Source organism: Lontra canadensis, unplaced genomic scaffold, assembly GCF_010015895.1.
Source record: "Lontra canadensis isolate GAN:19392208 unplaced genomic scaffold, GSC_riverotter_1.0 scaffold20, whole genome shotgun sequence".
In the NCBI taxonomy this organism is placed as follows: domain Eukaryota; kingdom Metazoa; phylum Chordata; class Mammalia; order Carnivora; family Mustelidae; genus Lontra; species Lontra canadensis.
Genome location: NW_022631014.1, coordinates 18,400,720 through 18,418,792, shown reverse-complemented (window position 1 = coordinate 18,418,792; position 18,073 = coordinate 18,400,720). Strand labels below are relative to the sequence as shown.

At 56.1% G+C, this 18,073-nt stretch overlaps 1 protein-coding gene across 7 annotated transcripts in view; it reads right to left on the bottom strand.

The window, feature by feature from the left end:
* SCN5A (sodium voltage-gated channel alpha subunit 5) overlaps positions 1–18,073 on the bottom strand; it is a 94,674-nt gene that overhangs the window by 51,529 nt on the left and 25,072 nt on the right. For 4 of the 7 annotated variants that reach the window (XM_032861173.1, XM_032861168.1, XM_032861170.1 and 1 more), the window contains exons 4-11: positions 16,632–16,721; positions 15,250–15,378; positions 8,876–8,967; positions 5,467–5,697; positions 3,857–3,920; positions 2,336–2,477; positions 1,610–1,807; positions 159–338 (exon numbers count right to left, since the gene is read on the bottom strand). In XM_032861173.1, the coding sequence (XP_032717064.1) occupies positions 159–338; positions 1,610–1,807; positions 2,336–2,477; positions 3,857–3,920; positions 5,467–5,697; positions 8,876–8,967; positions 15,250–15,378; positions 16,632–16,721 (1,126 nt within the window). Of the gene's footprint in view, positions 1–158; positions 339–1,609; positions 1,808–2,335; positions 2,478–3,856; positions 3,921–5,466; positions 5,698–8,875; positions 8,968–9,102; positions 9,195–15,249; positions 15,379–16,631; positions 16,722–18,073 lie in introns of all 7 variants that reach the window. The other 3 variants (XM_032861167.1, XM_032861169.1, XM_032861171.1) reach the window with 1 other exon arrangement.

Here is an 18,073-nt window from a genome sequence, read left to right as displayed (position 1 = left end):
AGAACGGTCATGGGAAACGGGAAGGGCCTGGAGTGGGCTTAAGGAGACTTTCCCTGAGGAGCAACCATGGGGGGCTGTGATGGCACCAGGGGTCCAACATAATGGGCTTTTGATGCCAAACCCACCCTGAAAGGGCCAGAGCCACCGCTGGGAATTACCATTGCTTTGGGACCATCCTCTGAGTCGGACTTGGGGAACCTGTCATCCCCACACTCCTCTGTCCCCGAAGACAGTCGTTTTCTCCTCTTGCTTCTTCTCTCATGGGTGCTTACTGGGGCTAAAGGGGACATCTCCAAGGAGCTGCGGGACACGGTGTCCACACCCCTGATGGTGAGGGCCTGGAAAAGGTGGAAGAGGGATGATTTTGGTCATTGAGACTCTGTGCAGCCTCAGGCTATGGCAGGTGAGGCAACTCTCAGTATCTCATTTTCCCCATCAGGAAGTAGACTTGCACACTTAACCGCCGACAAGGGTATCAGGGAGACATGAGCTCAAACAGACCCAGAATATTTTGACAAAAATCAAAGTCCAGGGAAGAGGAAATAAGTGGCTGAGGTGGGTAGCTCTTGGAAGAGGGGAGTGTGAAGGACAGTTGAAGGGGGAGTGCTGACAAGCAGAGGAAGTGATAGAACTGGAGGGCAGGAGATCTTCTAGAAGCTTCTGCTGGCCCAGACTGGTGCTGAGGGTGGTGGCCTGGGGCAGTGAGAAGAGAGTGGATGTCTAACAGCTGGCTCAATAGTTAGCCTGCAGCACCTGTGTGTGGGGCTATGGGCAACCAGTGCTGCCATGCTTACTTTCTGAGCTGGCTCAGGCCTCCAAACTTGGACCTTCCTCATCAAGCTACCAGAAGGTATCCCTTGACTAGGATAAACTCAGTCCATGGACAGGTGGTTCTCTTTTATTCAGCATGCACTAGGCTCCTTTAGCAGGAGCTACCACCTTTACCCAGCAGGCACTGTTTTCTCTCAGAAGACACCATGGTCAGAGGGAACACTTCCCTCAGCAGGCCCCATACTCACAGTGCCCACCTGTACCCAGTGTGGACCATTTTCACCTAGCAGGCACCTCATGAACAGGCACTGTCTTTACCCAGGTTCCAAATTTTTACCTGGCAGACACCACAGTCACATGAAATATCTTCACCCAGCAGATGCCAGCTTCCAGCAGGAACTGCCTTTCATCTAGCAGATGCCATACTTAAAGGTACCAGCTTTATGCAGCATGCATCACACTCACAGACACCAGTTTTACCCAGCATGCCTCACACCCACAGACACCAGCTTTACCCAGCATGCCTCACACCCACAGACACCAGCTTTACCCAGCATGCATCACATTCGCAGACACCAACTTTACCCAGCACACACTATGCTTACAGGTACCAGCTCTGCCCAGTAGGCGGCAGGGTTATAGGCACCAGCTTTACCCAGCAGGACCTGCCTTTTATCTAGCAGATGCCATGCTTACAGGTATCAGCTTTACCCAGCAGGCACCAGCTTTACCCAGCATGCACCAGGTTTATAAGCACCAGCTTTGCCCAGCAGGTTTATAGGCACCCACAGTTAGGAAAGGGCTTGGCTTAGAGGCTCCTTGGCTGGTGCTCACCCACCTCATGCTCTTTCTTGAGCATCTCCATGGCCTCCTGGAAGCGCTTTTCTTTCTCTTCGGTCTCAGCGATGGTGGCTTGGTTTTGCTCCTCATAGGCCATGGCAACCACAGCCAGGATCAGATTCACCAAGTAGAAGGAGCCCAGGAAGATGACAAGCATGAAGAAGATCATGTAGATCTTCCCTGCAGACCTCAGGGTCTGGGGGAGTAAGGCGATAGAGGTTATCTTCACTGGGACCCCTTCTAGGTCATGGTCATGGAATTTTAAGTTGTTCAGTCTGCCTATGCCAAGGGTTCAAATGGCCACAGCCTGGGGAGGGAGTAGAGCATATCCTATCTTTAGAGGTAAGTGTCCTAATCTATAGAGCAGAACGACCTACACACAGGGGATAGTGTCACACCCACAGAGGGAGGCAGAGTGTTCCAGTCAACAGAGGAAATGTTGCATGCATAGAGGGGACTATGCCATCACATAGGGTGAAATGTTGCACTCCCAGAGCACAGTGTCCCACATAGAGGGATGAGTACTTGTTTACCAGCAAAGTTTCTTTGCTGTGTCCCATCCCTCAGACACAAGGTCCCTGTGTCTTTCTCCTTGAGTCTCCCCCAGCTCTTGCCAGTGGAGAAGCTGCTGGGGCCACTTCTGGCTAATCACCTGTGCATCCTGGTCCCTGATGTGGGTCCCCAGCCTGTTCCTGGTGTTTCTGCTGCCCGGGCACCCATGTACCTGTTGGTAGAGGCGCTCCCAGCAGTCCTGAGTCATTAGGCGGAAGAGTGCAAGAAACGCCCAGGCGAAGGAGTCAAAGCTGGTGTAACCATGGTCAGGGTTGTCCCCTGCCTTTAGGCACCGGTAACCCTCAGGACATGTCCTGCAGTCAGACACACAGACTCTGTTCCATGCTGTCAGAGCCCCATCCCCCGCCAAGATGCCCCTTGGGCCTGACTCTTATCCCTGGGCAGCCCAGCACATGCCCCAAGGCTTCGTGAGGCTGAATTCCACGAACTTAGTCCCACACTGTTTGTCCTGGGGCCATGACTTTTCCTGCCGTGCCTCCCCCTTGGGACACCATTTCTGTCTTTTCTCTACCCATCTGTATTCATCTAGGCCTTAATCCATCTCCCTTCCGCCCACATGATACCCATCCCTGCTGCTTATGTGAATGACCTCTTCCCTCACCGAGGAAGTGCCAAGGGCCTGGCTCACGGTCTTTTCCTCTGGCTGTTTACCCCACGGGGAGATGAGCACAGAGCTGGCATGTGGTGCAGAGAGGACAGTGAGGCTTGGGGGAACAGTACAGAGCTGAAGAGCATGGAGACCAGGGCAAATGCCAGGCCACCGGCTTGAAGGATGATGTGGGGGTGGATGGGCCGGTGGTGGATGGGCCGGGGCCTGGCCATGTCTGGAGAATGTGCCATTTGCACGACGGTGCACACAGGCGGAGTGAGGCGGACTGATGTTTCACAGAGCCAGATGGGACAGCCTCTCTTCCAAAGATGGACCACTGGGCTGGATTCACGAGTGTGAGAGACAGAAGGTTTGGGGAAGGGGACTTGGCAAGCGGGAGGACACAGCCTTTGTGCCTTGCTCATGTCCTAAGACCCTCCAGACAATCTCTTCAGCTACAAGAAGGGCTGAAACTTCCTACCGAGATATGTGGGACTGCAGCCCCACAGAGCCCTTCCCTCTCCAGGTGAGTCTGTGGGTCCCGCCCTTCCCTGAACTGTGTCACGGTCACACTGATCCAGACCCCATCTGTACAGGGCCCTGGGAGCTGCCCATGACTATGGGGCATCTTTGGGCACCCCACTCAGGCTGCAGGTACGAGCTGTGCTGGCCCTGAGGAGAATTTAGGCTGCTGGGGAAAGCCACACTTACTCCTGACCCAGTGGACAGATGCATAGGGAAGGAGAGAAGACTGGAGTGGGAGGAAGCAGCCCTGGGGGACTTCCATGAGGGAAAAAAGCCAGGACTGGGCTGGCAGGAGGCACTGGGCTCTGTCCCCCTCCCTGCAGATCTGAGCCCTCATCTGTTACTGCCTCAGAGCTGCCTCCCCTGTGGTGGGGGTGGGGTGACAAGATGCCAGGGCCCCAGCAGGGAACAGAGGCAGGGGAAGGTCTGGGGTCAGGGCATAAACTGAAAGCACAGTCAGCTGAGAAAGCACTGAGGAGCGGAGGCCCTAAACCTGCCGCCCTCACCTCACCTCACCCTTGCTGGGTGAGGTGGCCCTGGGGGGCGGGTGCCACATACCCGGCATCAGAGCTGTTCCCACACAGTAACACGTCAGAGGTGCCATTCTTCAGCAAGTAATTTCCTGAAAGAGGAACAACCGATGGTGAAGGACATGTGTGGCCCAGACTCCCGGGGTTCCCGTGCTGTGCCCAGGCCTCTGGGGAGGCAGAGATGCTACTGGTGGTCTCTTCTCTGCCCCTGCCCTGACCCCTATCCTCTACCTGGCCAGGTCTGATGCAATTCCAGCTGCTTCCCCAGCCTGCCTTCGGCTCCCCCTCAGACATTCAGCTGCCAGCATCCCCCCAACTCTCGGAAGACTCAGGAAGTCCCCACAGGGAGCTTCTGTACCCTGTCCTGAGCCACTCAGTAGGACACCCAGGGCCAAGAGAGGCCCTGAACCGGGAGGCAGGGGTCTAGGCAGAGACCCAGCTTGGCTACTGAGTCCTAGCATGGTCTTGGCAGGCTACTGCCCAGCTCTGTCTGGGTCCACTTCTTCGTGCAAGAGATACACACTATGGTCACTGTGGTGATACTGTGGTCTGCTCACACAGGGCTGGGGCTGGACTCGGTGACGGATGGAACACCCAGTCCTGTCCCTTCCCCTCTGGTCATCACCTACCACTACCTGCCTTAGTTTAAGGCAGCAGTTCTCAAACTGTGGTCCCCAGCCCAGCGGCAGCAGGAAATCAATGGGGACCTGCTGAGAAAAGTAACTTCCCGAATGCTGCCCCAGAGCTACTGACTCAGGAACCCCGGTGGTGCCGCCCAGCAGTATGTGCTTTCTGGAGCCCTCAGGTGACATGTGCTAAATTCCAGGTACACGCGGAAGTTCTGGAACCACCGCTCTTGGGCCACAGCTGAGCCATAAGCAAATGGAATCCCTGAGTTGTGGTCCATCTCTTTTTCCAGCGTGGACTGCTGTTGTAAGGAAGAAGCCCTAATTTCAGAATGTCCCTGGCCTGGAATCTGGCCTTACACCACTGGCTACCTTTGAATCAGACTGATGGCATTACTTAAGAGAGGTGCTGGCCATCAGCCTGGAAAGCAGAAAACCACATATCAGTGAAATGACAGGAGCAGCTCATGTGATTTTGTACAATCACTGAGCTTGCTCTGACTCTCTCGGGGCTCCAGGGGGCACGTGCATGGGATTAACATTCTGGCAAGGAACATGGAAGCCGAGTGAACTATCCCGTGCCCCACAGGTGGGGCCTGCCCTCTGAAGCCTCACAGATTACCCCAGCACCATGTCTCACCCTTTCTCCCACCAGCACTCCTTCCCAGGCAGGCAAGCTGGTCTTCTCCCCATGTCTGATTCTCTGGCGTCCGTCCCCGCCTCTAGCCACAGCAGCTGCCATCCCTTGTCTGCCTCTCCAGCTAACTCCATCCTTCCTTTTCCTCAAGTGTCTGGCCATCTAGCCTGAGAACTCTTGAGGGCAGGCCCAAAGTCTGCTCCCCTTCTGTCCTCTCTTGGAGTTCCAAAGGGTAGGGGCTGGGATCCCTGAGCAAACCTCTGGGTCTCCAGGGGCTCAGATAGGGCTTGAACGGCCACTGGGAGGAGGTCTGACCTCTAGTGAGGCTCGTGTGGCCTTATAAAACCCTGCTCAGGCCACAGAGTGAGCCTGCACCTGGGTCGTTGAGGTAGAGGTCCAGTGACTTCCAGACCAGGCCTTCGGCCTCCACAGAGCCGTTGGTGTCGTTGAGCGTCGTGAAGTTGCGGACACACTTGTGCCTCAGGTTGCCCATGAAGAGCTGCAGGCCAATGAGGGCAAAGACGCTGAGGCAGAAGACTGTGAGGACCATCACATCGGCCAGCTTCTTCACAGACTGGATCAGGGCCCCCACGATGGTCTTCAGACCTGGGGAAGGCAAGAATGAGCAGGGGGTTCACCAAGGCCCCGTGCTCCCTGCTCCATTGGGTGGGGCCGGGCCTGACGGGGTGCTGGGAGAGATGGGCAATCGTGAGGTGGGGGCAGGTGAAGGAGGCCTCTCTCAGGTTTTCCAGACCAAAGCCCCCATTTCCTCCATCACTGTGATTGCGTCCTGATTCTCCCAGGGACAGTCAGAAGGGCCCAGGCCTCTTTGCTCTCCACTAACCACATATGAAATGGGAAATGCTGGTTTCCTGAGGAAGAAAACGCTCAAAGCCTGTCCCCATCTGGCTGGTCCCAACGTAGGCCTTTAAATGTAATCTGTGGGAAGGACACCGAAGTCCAGGCCCATTCTCAGGCAATGGAATCTCCCTTGATCCTTGAAATGGGGAGAGACAAGCCATTCCTGATAGAGGAATGTGGTGTGTTCTTGGAGGACGGTTGGGGTGGCAATCAGGAGGTCTGGCAAGGGCACAGTGGGTAATGTTCTAAAGGGTCTGTTTTGGCTAGGGACCTCCTTTTGGAAAAGCTTCAAGGGCAGGGGAGGGGTTGACCTGTTTTGCATTTTCCTCCCCTGCCCTGTCTGTCTGGGACCCATCCCCTTCCAACCCATTCCCAAAAGCCAAGGCCATGACGTGTTAGTTGCACGGCCCAGCTCCCTGCAGAAGCCAGCATCACACAGCAAAGTGACAGAAAAGCACGTGTAGACGCCTTTGGTCTGACACTGAGCTATTGTCCTATGACAAGTCTAAGCAGAGCATTGGGAGGAAGAGGGCTTCTCTGCCAGCAGCAGAGCCCTGCCTCCTGCCTCCACTCCCCACCCCCCAATCAAGCGGCCAGATCTTAGATTAAGCTCCATCCATCCATCGTCCAGCTGGTTAATGTGTTAGGAGCACCTGTGGTGGCTGTGTCCACAGCTGCTGTGCCCATGACCTCGAGACAGGGAGGCAGCAATGGGCAACCATGGGACTGGGGATGAAGTCCTCCCACTGTGCCCCAGCACTGCTGCCTGCCCACAGCTCAGAGGCACTCAGTGTACTCGGTAGAAATTGTCCTGGCAGATGTTGGTAACTGCCCTGGGCAGGTGTGAACCTGCAGGGGTCTGGGCCTGGAGAGGTGGTGGCGGTGGGATCCCCCTTCTGTAGCCCGGCATGCCCCATCTCTAGCAGAGGTTCGAGGACCCCCTCAGTGAGCACACTCTGGTTCTGCTCACTGGGCCTGGAGACCTGGCCCGTACTGTATGAGGCAGGGAGCACAAGGCGAGAGGTGGTGGGCGGCCAACTCTGCCTCAACTAGCAACCAGTTCTAGGCCCCCGTGAAGCCCTTCCTGGCCTGTGGACATAGTGTCCACAGAGACAATCAGTTGGTGAGCACAGACCTAGTCCTTTAAACATTTTTCATACTGATGAGAGAGTTAACTTCTGGCAAGAATAAGTCCAATGAAGTAACAGGATTTTTTCAAGAAAGACCCAAGAAGGGAAGGGTCCTGGGCATCAACTGGGAAACTCTCCTGCCACCGAAATTCTAACAGGCTGGGCAAAGAGCCCTTGGAAAGCAACCATTCTGATTTCCTTCTCATTTTGTGGGAGAGGAGACCGAGGTCTGGAGAAGGCCAAGACTCTTTAAGCCTCAGGTCAAGGGACACCTCCTCTGGGAAGACTTCCATAATGTTGACCACAGCATTGTTCTAATGACCACTTTCAGGGTCTACTGTCTGCTTCCTCACTGGGTTGCTGACAGCTTTGAAGAAGGCCTGGGTTGAGGCTGGCAGGCTTCCTCCTTTACTCCGAGAAATATTTTCCTTTGCTAGCCTTTTTTTATAAAACAGACTGAAACTTGCCTTTTCTCAACTGCTGTGGTCAGTGTGCTTCTCTAATTTTGTGAGCAGATGATGTGAGGCTGTCCCTCGGACCCTAGAGGACAGACCTTGAGGCTTCTAAGCATGTCTGTGTGCACCCGGGCCAATGACAACACCTGTCTCAAAGGAGGTGACTGTGTGCACTGGGGGCAGACTGTCTCACTTGCTACTGACTCTTAGGAGGGGTCTGGGGCACTGGCAGGGAGCACATCCTATGGGGTTCAGAGGCCAGGAGGAACATTCTGAGGCTCGGTCTGAACACAGCATAAGTGGATGGGGGTCCTCTTCCAAGACAACCCCATCAGGGGAGAGACTGAACTCCTCCAGAGCAGGGCCCCTGCCTTTTTGGGGGCAGCAACAGCTATATGGAGATGAAGGGCCCAGGACCCATGGCTTTCCACATCAGGAGTGGATGCAACAATCAGCTTCACTTAAATCTTCCCTCGGCTCTGACACCTCCCCAGATCGGTGGCATACCCAACCTGTCTCCAGCTGCCTTCTTCAAAGAAGGGCCTTCTCCTGTTCTGAGTGTGGCTGCATTCAGAAAAGACTCTGGAAGGAACCTCTGGGCACTGCTCTGTGGGCTGTGAAATCATCATAAGCCTTTTGAGAGCTTTCCTGGATGGCTGGGGTAGGCCGGCTTTCTAGAGAGGCCTCCCAGGCTTGGATTTCCCGGGTGCAGTTGCCAACATCTGTCAAGGAGAATTGCTTCCCGAGGCTACCATGCACGGTCCACTACGCCTCTACCGCGCCATGCAGCGAGGGCTGGTAGACGCCAAGGCCCGATGACGCCTGTCCGCAGAGTACACTGTTTCACAAAATGGGGCTGCGGCGGCAGCTGTGCCCTTGTCACCACAGGGGGCCCAACGCAGGGACTGGGCCCTCAGTCCTGTGGGCCTGTGTTTTCCCTCAAACTCAGTTCTTTGGTTTCCTTATCAGAACGTGATGCTTCTGGCCAAAGCAATTCACATATAAGCTTTCAGCTCTTCAAAGCGCTGAGTTCAGTTTGGGAAGGACCTCACCATCTTGGGAAGAATTGGGGTTCAATCCAGGACCTGCCGTGGGAGCTGTGTGCCCCCTGGCATCTGTGAGGGTGGGCTTTGATGGGGAGGGCAGCCCGAAGCCCCTCGTGAGGCTTTGAGGGGACAGCCATGTCCGCCGCTGACAGCCCCCACAGCCGAGCTCTGGGAAACGTATTCTGGTGACAGGCACCTTTGGAGGGACCTTCCCAAGGGCCGCCTTGGGCCCAGCTGGCTGGGAAGGCCTGAGCGTGTCCCTCCGGCCTTGGCGTTTAACCTGATTTTTCACCTGAAATGACTGATATAGTTTTCAGGGCCCGGAGGACTCGGAAGGTACGTAAAGCTGAGACATTGCCCAGGTCCACAAATTCAGTTGTGTATCTGTAACAAGGGAAAGTCACACACGAGACAGTGACAACACGCCAGTAGGAGACACACGATGGGGGAAGGGGGGAGGGGAGACAGAGAGAGAGTCACTTGTAGCTGAGATCTGAGAGGCAAATCTGGGCATCTTACCTGGGATAACTGAAATAGTTTTTAGAGCTCTCAGGACTCTGAAAGTTCGAAGAGCCGACAAATTGCCTAGTTTTATATTTTCTGATACATACCTGCAGAATCAAACCACAGTTATTGGGAATTACAAAGCAGCACCTCAGCCTGCCCTCCCCGACCCGCCCAGTCCCTTCTCCCCCTCCCACACGGAGGGCTGCCGACAGCCCAGGGCTCCCTCAGGCTCTCTTCCTCCTCTCCACCTTCCTGACATCGGGCCCTCGGTGAGATGACTTAAGGATGTCCATACAGGAAGCCCCCACACGGGAGGCGGCTCTCTCTGCGAGGTGCTCCTGATGGCCGGGTGACAGAGGAGCCAAGGGGCATTCTGGTCCCAGCTTTGCTCTGCATCTTCTGTCATCTGTGATCAACTCGTGCCTGGCTGCCCCGGTCTCTGGTAGAGAGCCTCACACAGGTGTAGTAGCGTCTCTGAAGGCCGAGTACCCCAACTCAGTCTCATTCCAAGACCTCCGGAGACCTCCAAGGATGGTCCTAGTTCTTCACAGGAGGAGGGACCTCAGGAGTGAGCAGCCCTCTAGGTCGGCTTGGGCCCAAGTGACGCTCGGCAGAGCTGAGTGGTCGAGACGTTCCAACCTACAACTGGGACAGTCACCCATCTGTGGTCTTCACAGGCACAGGAGGAAGGGGAGAAGAGGACTGCCCAAGCAAGTGTGAGGGTGTGTGTGGATGGGCCACATGACTAGGATGTCTAAGAGCTGGGTGGACAGTGTGTGACCAGGACCATCGGGACAGTGGCAAGTGACTTGTGATATTTAACCAAAGATTTCACATCCAGGGTACCTGACATTTAAGCAAAGGCGTCTGATGTTTAACAAAGGACAGTGGACTCAGGATGTCTGGTTTTTAACCAAGTGTGTCGGACCTGGTGTCTGAGTGACATCAGACCCAGGACTGCAGACCGATGAAGCTGGACAAGTGCCAAGGGTGGGCTGATAGTGCAGCTGGACTCACTGCTAGTCAGTCTGGACCTCCAGGACCTTCCATTCCGCTCAGAGTTTCTGAATCTGCTTTCAAGCTGTGGTTATTTGCGGGGAAGGACTTGGTAGGCTATGTCAAGGGACTCAGTATCCTGGAGTCAGCCGGGTCCTGCCTTGTCCAGCTCTCTGACTGGGCTGACGCCAGATTCCTCTATGTCTCCTCATGGGGCCCTGTGGACCATGCCTGCTCCCTCCTTACTCACCACAGCCCTGCAGAGATGAGAAGTCAGCAGACACATTCTCAGAGCTTTTCTTCTGGCTACACCAGATCCTTTTTGTGGTGTGGCTTCTGTTCCTTCCCCTGGACTCACTTCAGCTTGTAAACTTCCGATGGGGAGTAGATGTCACCTCCCTTATTCTGGCCCATATACAACTATTAATTTGGTTCAGGCTCCCTCTCTGCTTTTGTTGGCTATTCCATCCTCTGTGATGACTCAGATTCTCAAACCTCTGTCCCACATTCTTCTTTCAGGCTTTACTTTCCATCTGGATATGGTGTTGCCACAAGACTTTCAGGTTTATCTCAGAACATTGCTCATGTTGCCATGAGACACAAAGCCATGGGTCCAGCCTGCAGTGTTCCTGGGCCCCATTTCCTGCTGATGGACCAGTAAGTGTGGCCTGGGACAACAGTCTTTCTACTCAGAACACTGGTTCCAAGAGTGTCTCTTCTGGTCCCAGGGAGTGAGTAGAACACTGTGCAGATCAGAGGGAACCAACGCTCCTTGCTTCTCCCTTCTTGTCCCTCACAGACCCTGTCTGTCCCCTCGCAACTCCAGGGAAGCCCTGCCTGTCTAAAGCTTGGACTCTGCCTGTCTCTGCCTGTCCCACGGCAGAACTCGCCTTCCCACACCCTCAGGCTTGCCCTCCATTCATGGTCCGCCTCCTCAGCAGCTGGTACTGAGCACAGAGGAGCCAAGATCCCAAGGTGTGTGCTCCTAGCAGGCTTGCAAGGCCAGCTGAGTGGCTGAGAATGGGAGCAGGGCTGGTGGTCACCCATGAAGCCAGGACACGTGTGGGAGAGCAATGCTGAGGAGAAGGAAGTCTCAAAGGTAAGACACAGGGCTGGGTGAAGTGTTGGTGTGTCCGTGACCATGCCTGTGACATGGAGGCTCCTCCCCTTTCAGCTGATTCCGAGACTTTGGCCTGGCTGCTTTCCACATGGGGGCCCTAGACCCCCCAGTGAGGCCTCTCCTGGGGCTCCAGGATGTGTGGCCAGAGAGACCCTGTATTTGGCAAAGGGCCAGGTTCGGGAGTGGCCGGGTTGAAGGTAGAGAGAGCTCTGCCCCTGTGAGGCTGGCAAAATGTTCCTCCAGGCCATTCTACTTCTGCACACCAGCCCCAGGGCAGGGGAAGCCCTTCTGGAAGCCAGAGGAACCTGGAGGAAGGGCAGACCCCCTCCTGCTCCACCCCCATCTTCCTGTGCAGCCCTCCTATTCAATACAGCAGGAGCCTCCAGGGCTGCTGGGCAGAGAGGTACAGCCCACCCTCTCCTCTCTGCCCTGCCTCCTTTCCCCTCCAGGTTCGGTTTCCATAACAACCCCAAGAGGTGGGAGGCTGTGCTAACGGGCAGGTAATGCCCAGCCGGGGAGGGGCCCTGGAAAGAACTCTGGCTGGAGGGTTGCCTGGCAGGCCTCCTGGCAACCCAGACCCTCCTACAGTCTCTATGTTGAGTGGGAGGGGGGATCAGGTGGGAACGTTAGACCTGGCTTGCCTCTTGAGCAAGGGGACCTGTTTTAGTTTCAGCATGGCTGCTGATTCATTGCACAAATTTGGGCAAGAGGTAGGCTCTCTCGGAGCCTCAGTTCCCCATCTGTAAAATGGGGGAGGGGGAGTTTCATTGAATCAACCACTTCTGCCATCCAAGGCTCCTTCAATTATTCTAGAAGCCCCTGCCCCAACACCTTACAGAGTCATTTGACCATAGGAGGATGCATTTCACTGCATTACCAGGGCACCACTGTTCTCCGAAGGCAGGGCCACCACCAATCAGAGCTGCCAGGCCAATCCAGCCCACAGCAGATCCCTGACATTCCAGTGGGTCCCTGCGCCCCAGGGGAAGCAAGTGCCGTTTCCCGGAGATGCTCAGGAACTTGGAAATGGTGTGCTGGCCTCTAAGGCTCTGTTCTGCTTTGTCACCCCCGGTTCTGGTTCAGAGCAAAGGCAGGCAGACAGGCCTTGGTGAGGAAAGCACACCTGCTCTGTGATTCCAAGCGGAAGAAGCAGTTCCCTGTGGACTCCCATGGGGACTGAGACAGAGACTCTCTCATGGGATAAGACAGCAGGACTCACTAAGGGCCTGAGGTCATTCAGAACATCTTCCAAAGACCTACGGTTAGGTAAGGGACCCAGGGTCTGGGAGCATCCCTGCGGTGGACACAGTCCTGCTCGGGCTCCAGGATGGGAAGTAGGAAAGACACAGGTAGATGCTGTGTCCTGTTCTGTCACAGCCCCCTTCCTGTGACACCAGGCCCCCAGTGGCTCAAAGAGTAATTCTCCCCTCCTAAAGGCACTCCGGAGCCTGGGCCTGGCGTAACACTCCTGCCCCCTTCCAAAGTCAGTGCAATGTCCTTCCTCGGCATGGAGAGGTTTCCTTCTCTCCTCAAGAGCAGGAGCCTCCCTACTCCATGTTCTCAGCTGATGATCCCACTTCTTACCGTGGAGAAGATACGAGCAATCAGAAGAGAAATTCTCTTCTTTCATCACCGACTCTCCCAACCCACCTGAAATTCTTCCTTCCCTGCTGACGGCCAGAGTTCCACGTGGGCCCTAAATTCCTGGCCCTTAGGCCAGCTCAAGGGTTTTGCTCCTGCAAATCACCCTCCTCCGCCATCAGGCCTCCCTCTCCCCTGCACCACATCTCCTTTACAAAGACCCCTCCAGTGGTGCTCTGCCCGTCTTCCCCACTCCCAGCATCCTAGTTTCAGTCCTGTTTACAGCTAACCCTGCAAAGTGCATGTCTATACTTGCCCCAGTCTCTTGAGCCCTGTCTAATCAGCCCTGTCTGTACCCCCATGTCGGGTCAAGGCAATCAGCAGGGTCACGGTCATCTCAGTGGCATCAAGGTCATAGGCGGTGTCACGTCTCGGACTGCCATGGTCTATGCCTTGGATTTCTTCAGCCTCCCTAGGGCATCTTTCAAGGGTAGCCACACTCAGCCAGTCCCCTGTCCAGATTTTCCTCCACCTTCCATAGCGGTGCCCTCCAGACTCCTTGGCTCACCCCTTCTTCTCCGACCTCGAGATGTTGGAGCATCCTGAGGTACAGTCCCCAGGCGCCGTCCCTTCTCTGGCCACGCTCACTCTAGATGATTCATTCATCTATCTGGTCTCCTGGCTGCCAGTCTCATCTGCGCCCTGATGGGTTCTAAATATATATCCCTACCTCGGACTTCTTTCCTGAAGTCCAGACTGGAATATCCAGTTACCTATTCCGCATCTCACCCTGGATGCTTTCAGACTTAATGCATTCCAATCTAGGTGCTTGAGTTCCTTCCTCCCTCGGCTAGCTCCTCCCGTCAGCCTCCATGTTAACAAACGGGAACTCTGTTCACCCAGCTGCTCAAGCCAAACCCACCTTGGGGTCTCCCGTCAGCCCTACCCTCAAAGTACATTCAGAATCTGACCATGTCCCTCAGCTTCTCTACTTAAACCCCAGTCCCTGCCACCATCTCTCTCCTGGCTAGGAAAATAGCCCCCCAGCAAACTTATGATAGATAGCTTATGGGCAAACTTATGGGCAAACTTATGATACATAGCTCAGGTCTCGTCACTCCCTGCCTTTCAACCCCTGATGGCTCTTTTCACGGCCCTCAATGCCACAGGGCTGTCCCCCACCCTGCCTTCTCTCTGGCTACACTCTCCCTTGCTCACTCGGCTCTGCCCAGGCCTAAGTCTACAACGGCTTTGGGCAAATGGCAGTGTCTCTCGGAGCCTCAGTTTCCCCGCCTGTAAGGCGGTGGGCTGGTGTCAGCTCACAAGCAGAGTACCGAGAAACAGATGTCCTGATGCATTTTCTAACCAGCAGACTCTCCCTCTCACCGGAAAGCACCCCATCAGCAGGGTCTGGCTGCCAGCTCTCCCCTCTCTTCCCCATAGCATGGCTGAGCTCACAGCCAGGGCTGCTCACGTCCCGGGTGAGGCGGACCTTGTCCAGCATGAACAGGTGCGTTCAGTGAATCCAAGAATCCTACAAAGCAGGCGCTGAACTGAACCTCCAACACCACCGAGGCCAGCACTATCCTTCCACGAGTCAGGGAACAGGGGCCCTGCAAGGGCAAAGTACTGGGCCCACCAGCTCCGCTCCCTGCCAGGGTGTGGTGCCCAGGCCTGCACACACATCAGGCTTCCAGAAAGGGTTTGATGGCTGAGCCCAGGCCACAGCTCCCACCCGGGAGGCCGACCCTAATCAGTCACTGCCTCCAGAATGCAGCTTCTGTTGTGGACACATCCCGAGGGGAATGCCTCAACCCAGCCTCAGCGAGGATCTCTTTCTAGACAAGGATGCTGCGTGGCAGCAGGCCGGGGATATTCCCATTCACTCTCTGGCAGGCTCCTTGTGGGTCCTTGGCATCTGTTTTGTCATCTGTAAAATGGGGACAAGGAATCTCCATCCAGGATACCTCACTGGATCATGCCAGTGACCAGGTGCCTTAGAATGTGCCAAATATGGAGTCCGTGAGTGGAGAGAGCGGAGGTGCTGGTGTGTCCGGCGTGGGCTCCTGGGGATGCCCGGTCACTTCTACAGGCTCCTTGTCTTTCCTGCTGACTCATTCTTAATCACCTTGGAATCTAGGTCATTGATCACAGTGCTCCAGAGATCTGGGGCTGTAACACTGGTTTCCCACCGCGGAGGGGGCAGAGGACGCTAAGCCAGAATCTTAATGGATTCTGAGCCCAGGGCTGCACAGGGCCACTGCTGAGCCAGCGGGCTTGACTGCCATGGCCCACCAGGAGGGGCTGGGGGCCTCCATCCTGTCTTCCTCTTGCCATAGCAGTGAGGCGGTTGCTCCCCAGCCATATGCAGCCTGCAGTGAGGGGGTGAGAGGGCCTGGCGGCGCACGTCCCTGACTACGGCCTGGCAAGACACAGTACAGCGCAGAGAGCAAGGTACTCACGCCATGACGATCACACTGAAGTCTAGCCAGTTCCACGGGTCCCGGAGGAAGGTGAAAGCATGCAGGCAAAAGCCTCGAGCCAGAATCTTGACAAGAGACTCAAAGGTGTAAATGGCAGTGAAGGTGTATCTGGGAGGAGAGACACACAAGGTTTTTCAGGGAGGCTGCAGCCCGCAGACCAGGTTGGCCAGGTTCCTCATGTGCATGCCTGAGCCCTGGATAGCTCTGCTCTTAAGTAGCCTTCAGGCCAGACCCCTGGCCATGCCCCCTGGCCTAGCTGGAGGCTTGGTCTAAACGTGGGACTAATTACGGCATCTTTGCACGTGATGACTCAGCATTGCTGAGCGCCCACCATGTGCCCCTTTGAACTTTCCATGTTCCCTCTTGTCTTGGTGTAAGAAGACCCTCGACTTCTCTCTTCACTCCAGCCCTGGGGGCCATGTACATGGGCATATGGTGGTCACTGGGTCTACCCTGTAAGGATGCTCAGATCATGTCACTCCCTCATCCTTGCTGGTCGGTCCTCAGCAACTAGTGACAGGAGCATGGTCTATTCTTAACTACCTACAGGTGGGTGGGTACAGCTGTCTCCAGTGCACTCGGGAAGGGGGCTGAGATTCTAATGCCTGAGGCTAGGTGGGGTGAAGAATCGTGATGCCTAGATGCCGGGACCATGAGCTGCTTCCTTCATCCCCGCAGTCCTGGGCGAACGCAGAGAGCCACAAGGCAAGCCGCTCTGGTAAGAGAGGCTGTCCCTGACATTCCGTCAGTTCCCTGAAAACAGGCACCAAGCGCCCCAAGGGGCTATCGGCTCTGTTTGAAACTTATGGGTACCGTACTCTCATTTGAGAAGGATGGACTGGAAGCTGTTTTCTGAAATTGAGCAAATGGTCCCAGGAGGTAGCAGAGATAGTAGTGAAGTGGGGACACCCCTGGACCATGCCCTGCTGGACAAGGTGCGCCTCCAATTTCCAGCTTCCTGTCCGTCAAAGGGGGACAGTGGCTGTCCCCATCCAATGGCGCCGCCCGGAGGGTCAGAGGAGATGTGGTTTACTGCTCCACGGCAGCGCCCGGCACACACCTAGTGCTCGGTAAGTCGGGATTTTATTTCAGAGCCTTCCTCAGCCAGCTCAGTGCTCTTTAGGGTGGGTCAGGAAGGAATCTCCCACTTGGCCAACCTGGAGAGCTTCCTCCCTTGTGGACATGGCTCAAGGCAAGGAGCTGGTGGGACCAAGAGTGGCCAGAGAGGGAAGGGGCCGAGCCAAGGACCCTCCATGTGGGCGAGTCCTGCCTGGGACTTCTGGGGTGACTTTCGGGGCCACAGTATGGGACAGAAAGGGAGGGAGGGAGAGGCCAGCCACAGAGGCCCTGAAGATACTCACTCGACATACTTGGTCCAGGGTGGAGGGTCGTGCTGGGCCATGAACACACAGTTGGTCAGGATGGTACACATGATCAGCATACTGAACAGCATGGCGCGGAGGTCAAGGAAAGCTGCGTGCAGTGGGCCGGCAGGCCACTGGCACCCGAGGGTCCTGCCCTTGCGATTGTCATTGCCATACCACTGCTACCAGATCAACAAGGCGGGGGATCCAGGGCCCAGGCCCTGCCCACCTCTCCCCTCAGCACTTGCAGCAGGAGCCCTGCCCTGCTCTGCAGTCCCTTCAGGGACCAGACAGCTGACATGGCACCATTTGCAGAGTTCCACGTAGGGTCCATCCTGGAGGGCAGGGAGGAAGACCCCCAGAGTACAGAAGTTTTGACCCACAGCCTCGTGGGAGGGAGATGGGATTTGGAAACTGCTCCTCAGGGGCCACTTGCTTGCAGGGAGAGGAAAGCCCAGGCAGTGGGGCTCCCAGTTCTTTCCCCTACTTCCCCGGGGGGCTCTTTACCTTTGGTCTAGGACCTCTCTGAAAGGTTCTGCTGTCCCAACAACCCTGAGGATGCAGGCGATGGCTCCTCGTACTGCTTCCTGCCCTTTGCGCGTGCCCCACCCAGTGCTCTCCTCCCCATCCTTCAAGAAACTCCTCAGCAGGTGCACCGCCTCTGAGCAGGGGCACCTGTCCTCCCCGCCTTGAGTAAGAATGAGCACCCCTCGGAGCAGGAGCACCCCTTCTGAACAGGAGCACCCCCTCTGAGCAGCCTGCTTTCACTCCTAGGGGACTGCACCCCCAGGGCATGGGGCACCTCTCCTTAAATGTGCCATTGCCCCCTAAGCGGTAATGCCCATCTGTTCTCCATCAGAAGGGGAGCTCTTCAGATGTTGGGTCTTGGGCATCCTTCTGGGCCCCTGGCCTTGAACTGAACTGCCCCAGACCTTGGCTCATCCCTAACTTTCTGGCTACCTTCTATGCTGCTTTACGCCAAATGAAGCCCTGACTGACCTCCTGGCCTCTCTCACCTCCACAAGACCTACAAGGGAGCAAGGGGCAGACCCTGGGGCCATGGAGGGACTAGGGCAGGGGACCCCCAAGGGGCCTGAGTCAGAACGGGGAACACTTGGCTGCTCTCACAAATTCCCTCCCCAGCCCAAGAAGAGAGGCTGGGCTTCCTGCCCCTTGTGGCTGCCCCCAGGCTCATGGCGACGTGGCGCCCGGCCCCAGACCTGTGCACAGCAGCTGCCCACCTGAGATTCCCTCTGGCTGCCAGGAAGCTGAAGTAATTGAGCCCTAGGGGCCTGCCTCTTTCCTTCCTAGCAGAGCTCCTCCAATTTTCAAGGCCTGGCCCGGCCTCAGGACTGAGGGGGAGACCAGTGCAGTCAGCCAAGTCAGGGTGCTGACTTCTGGGAGAGTGCAGGACTGCCCCAGCTGGGGAGGGAGGAGAG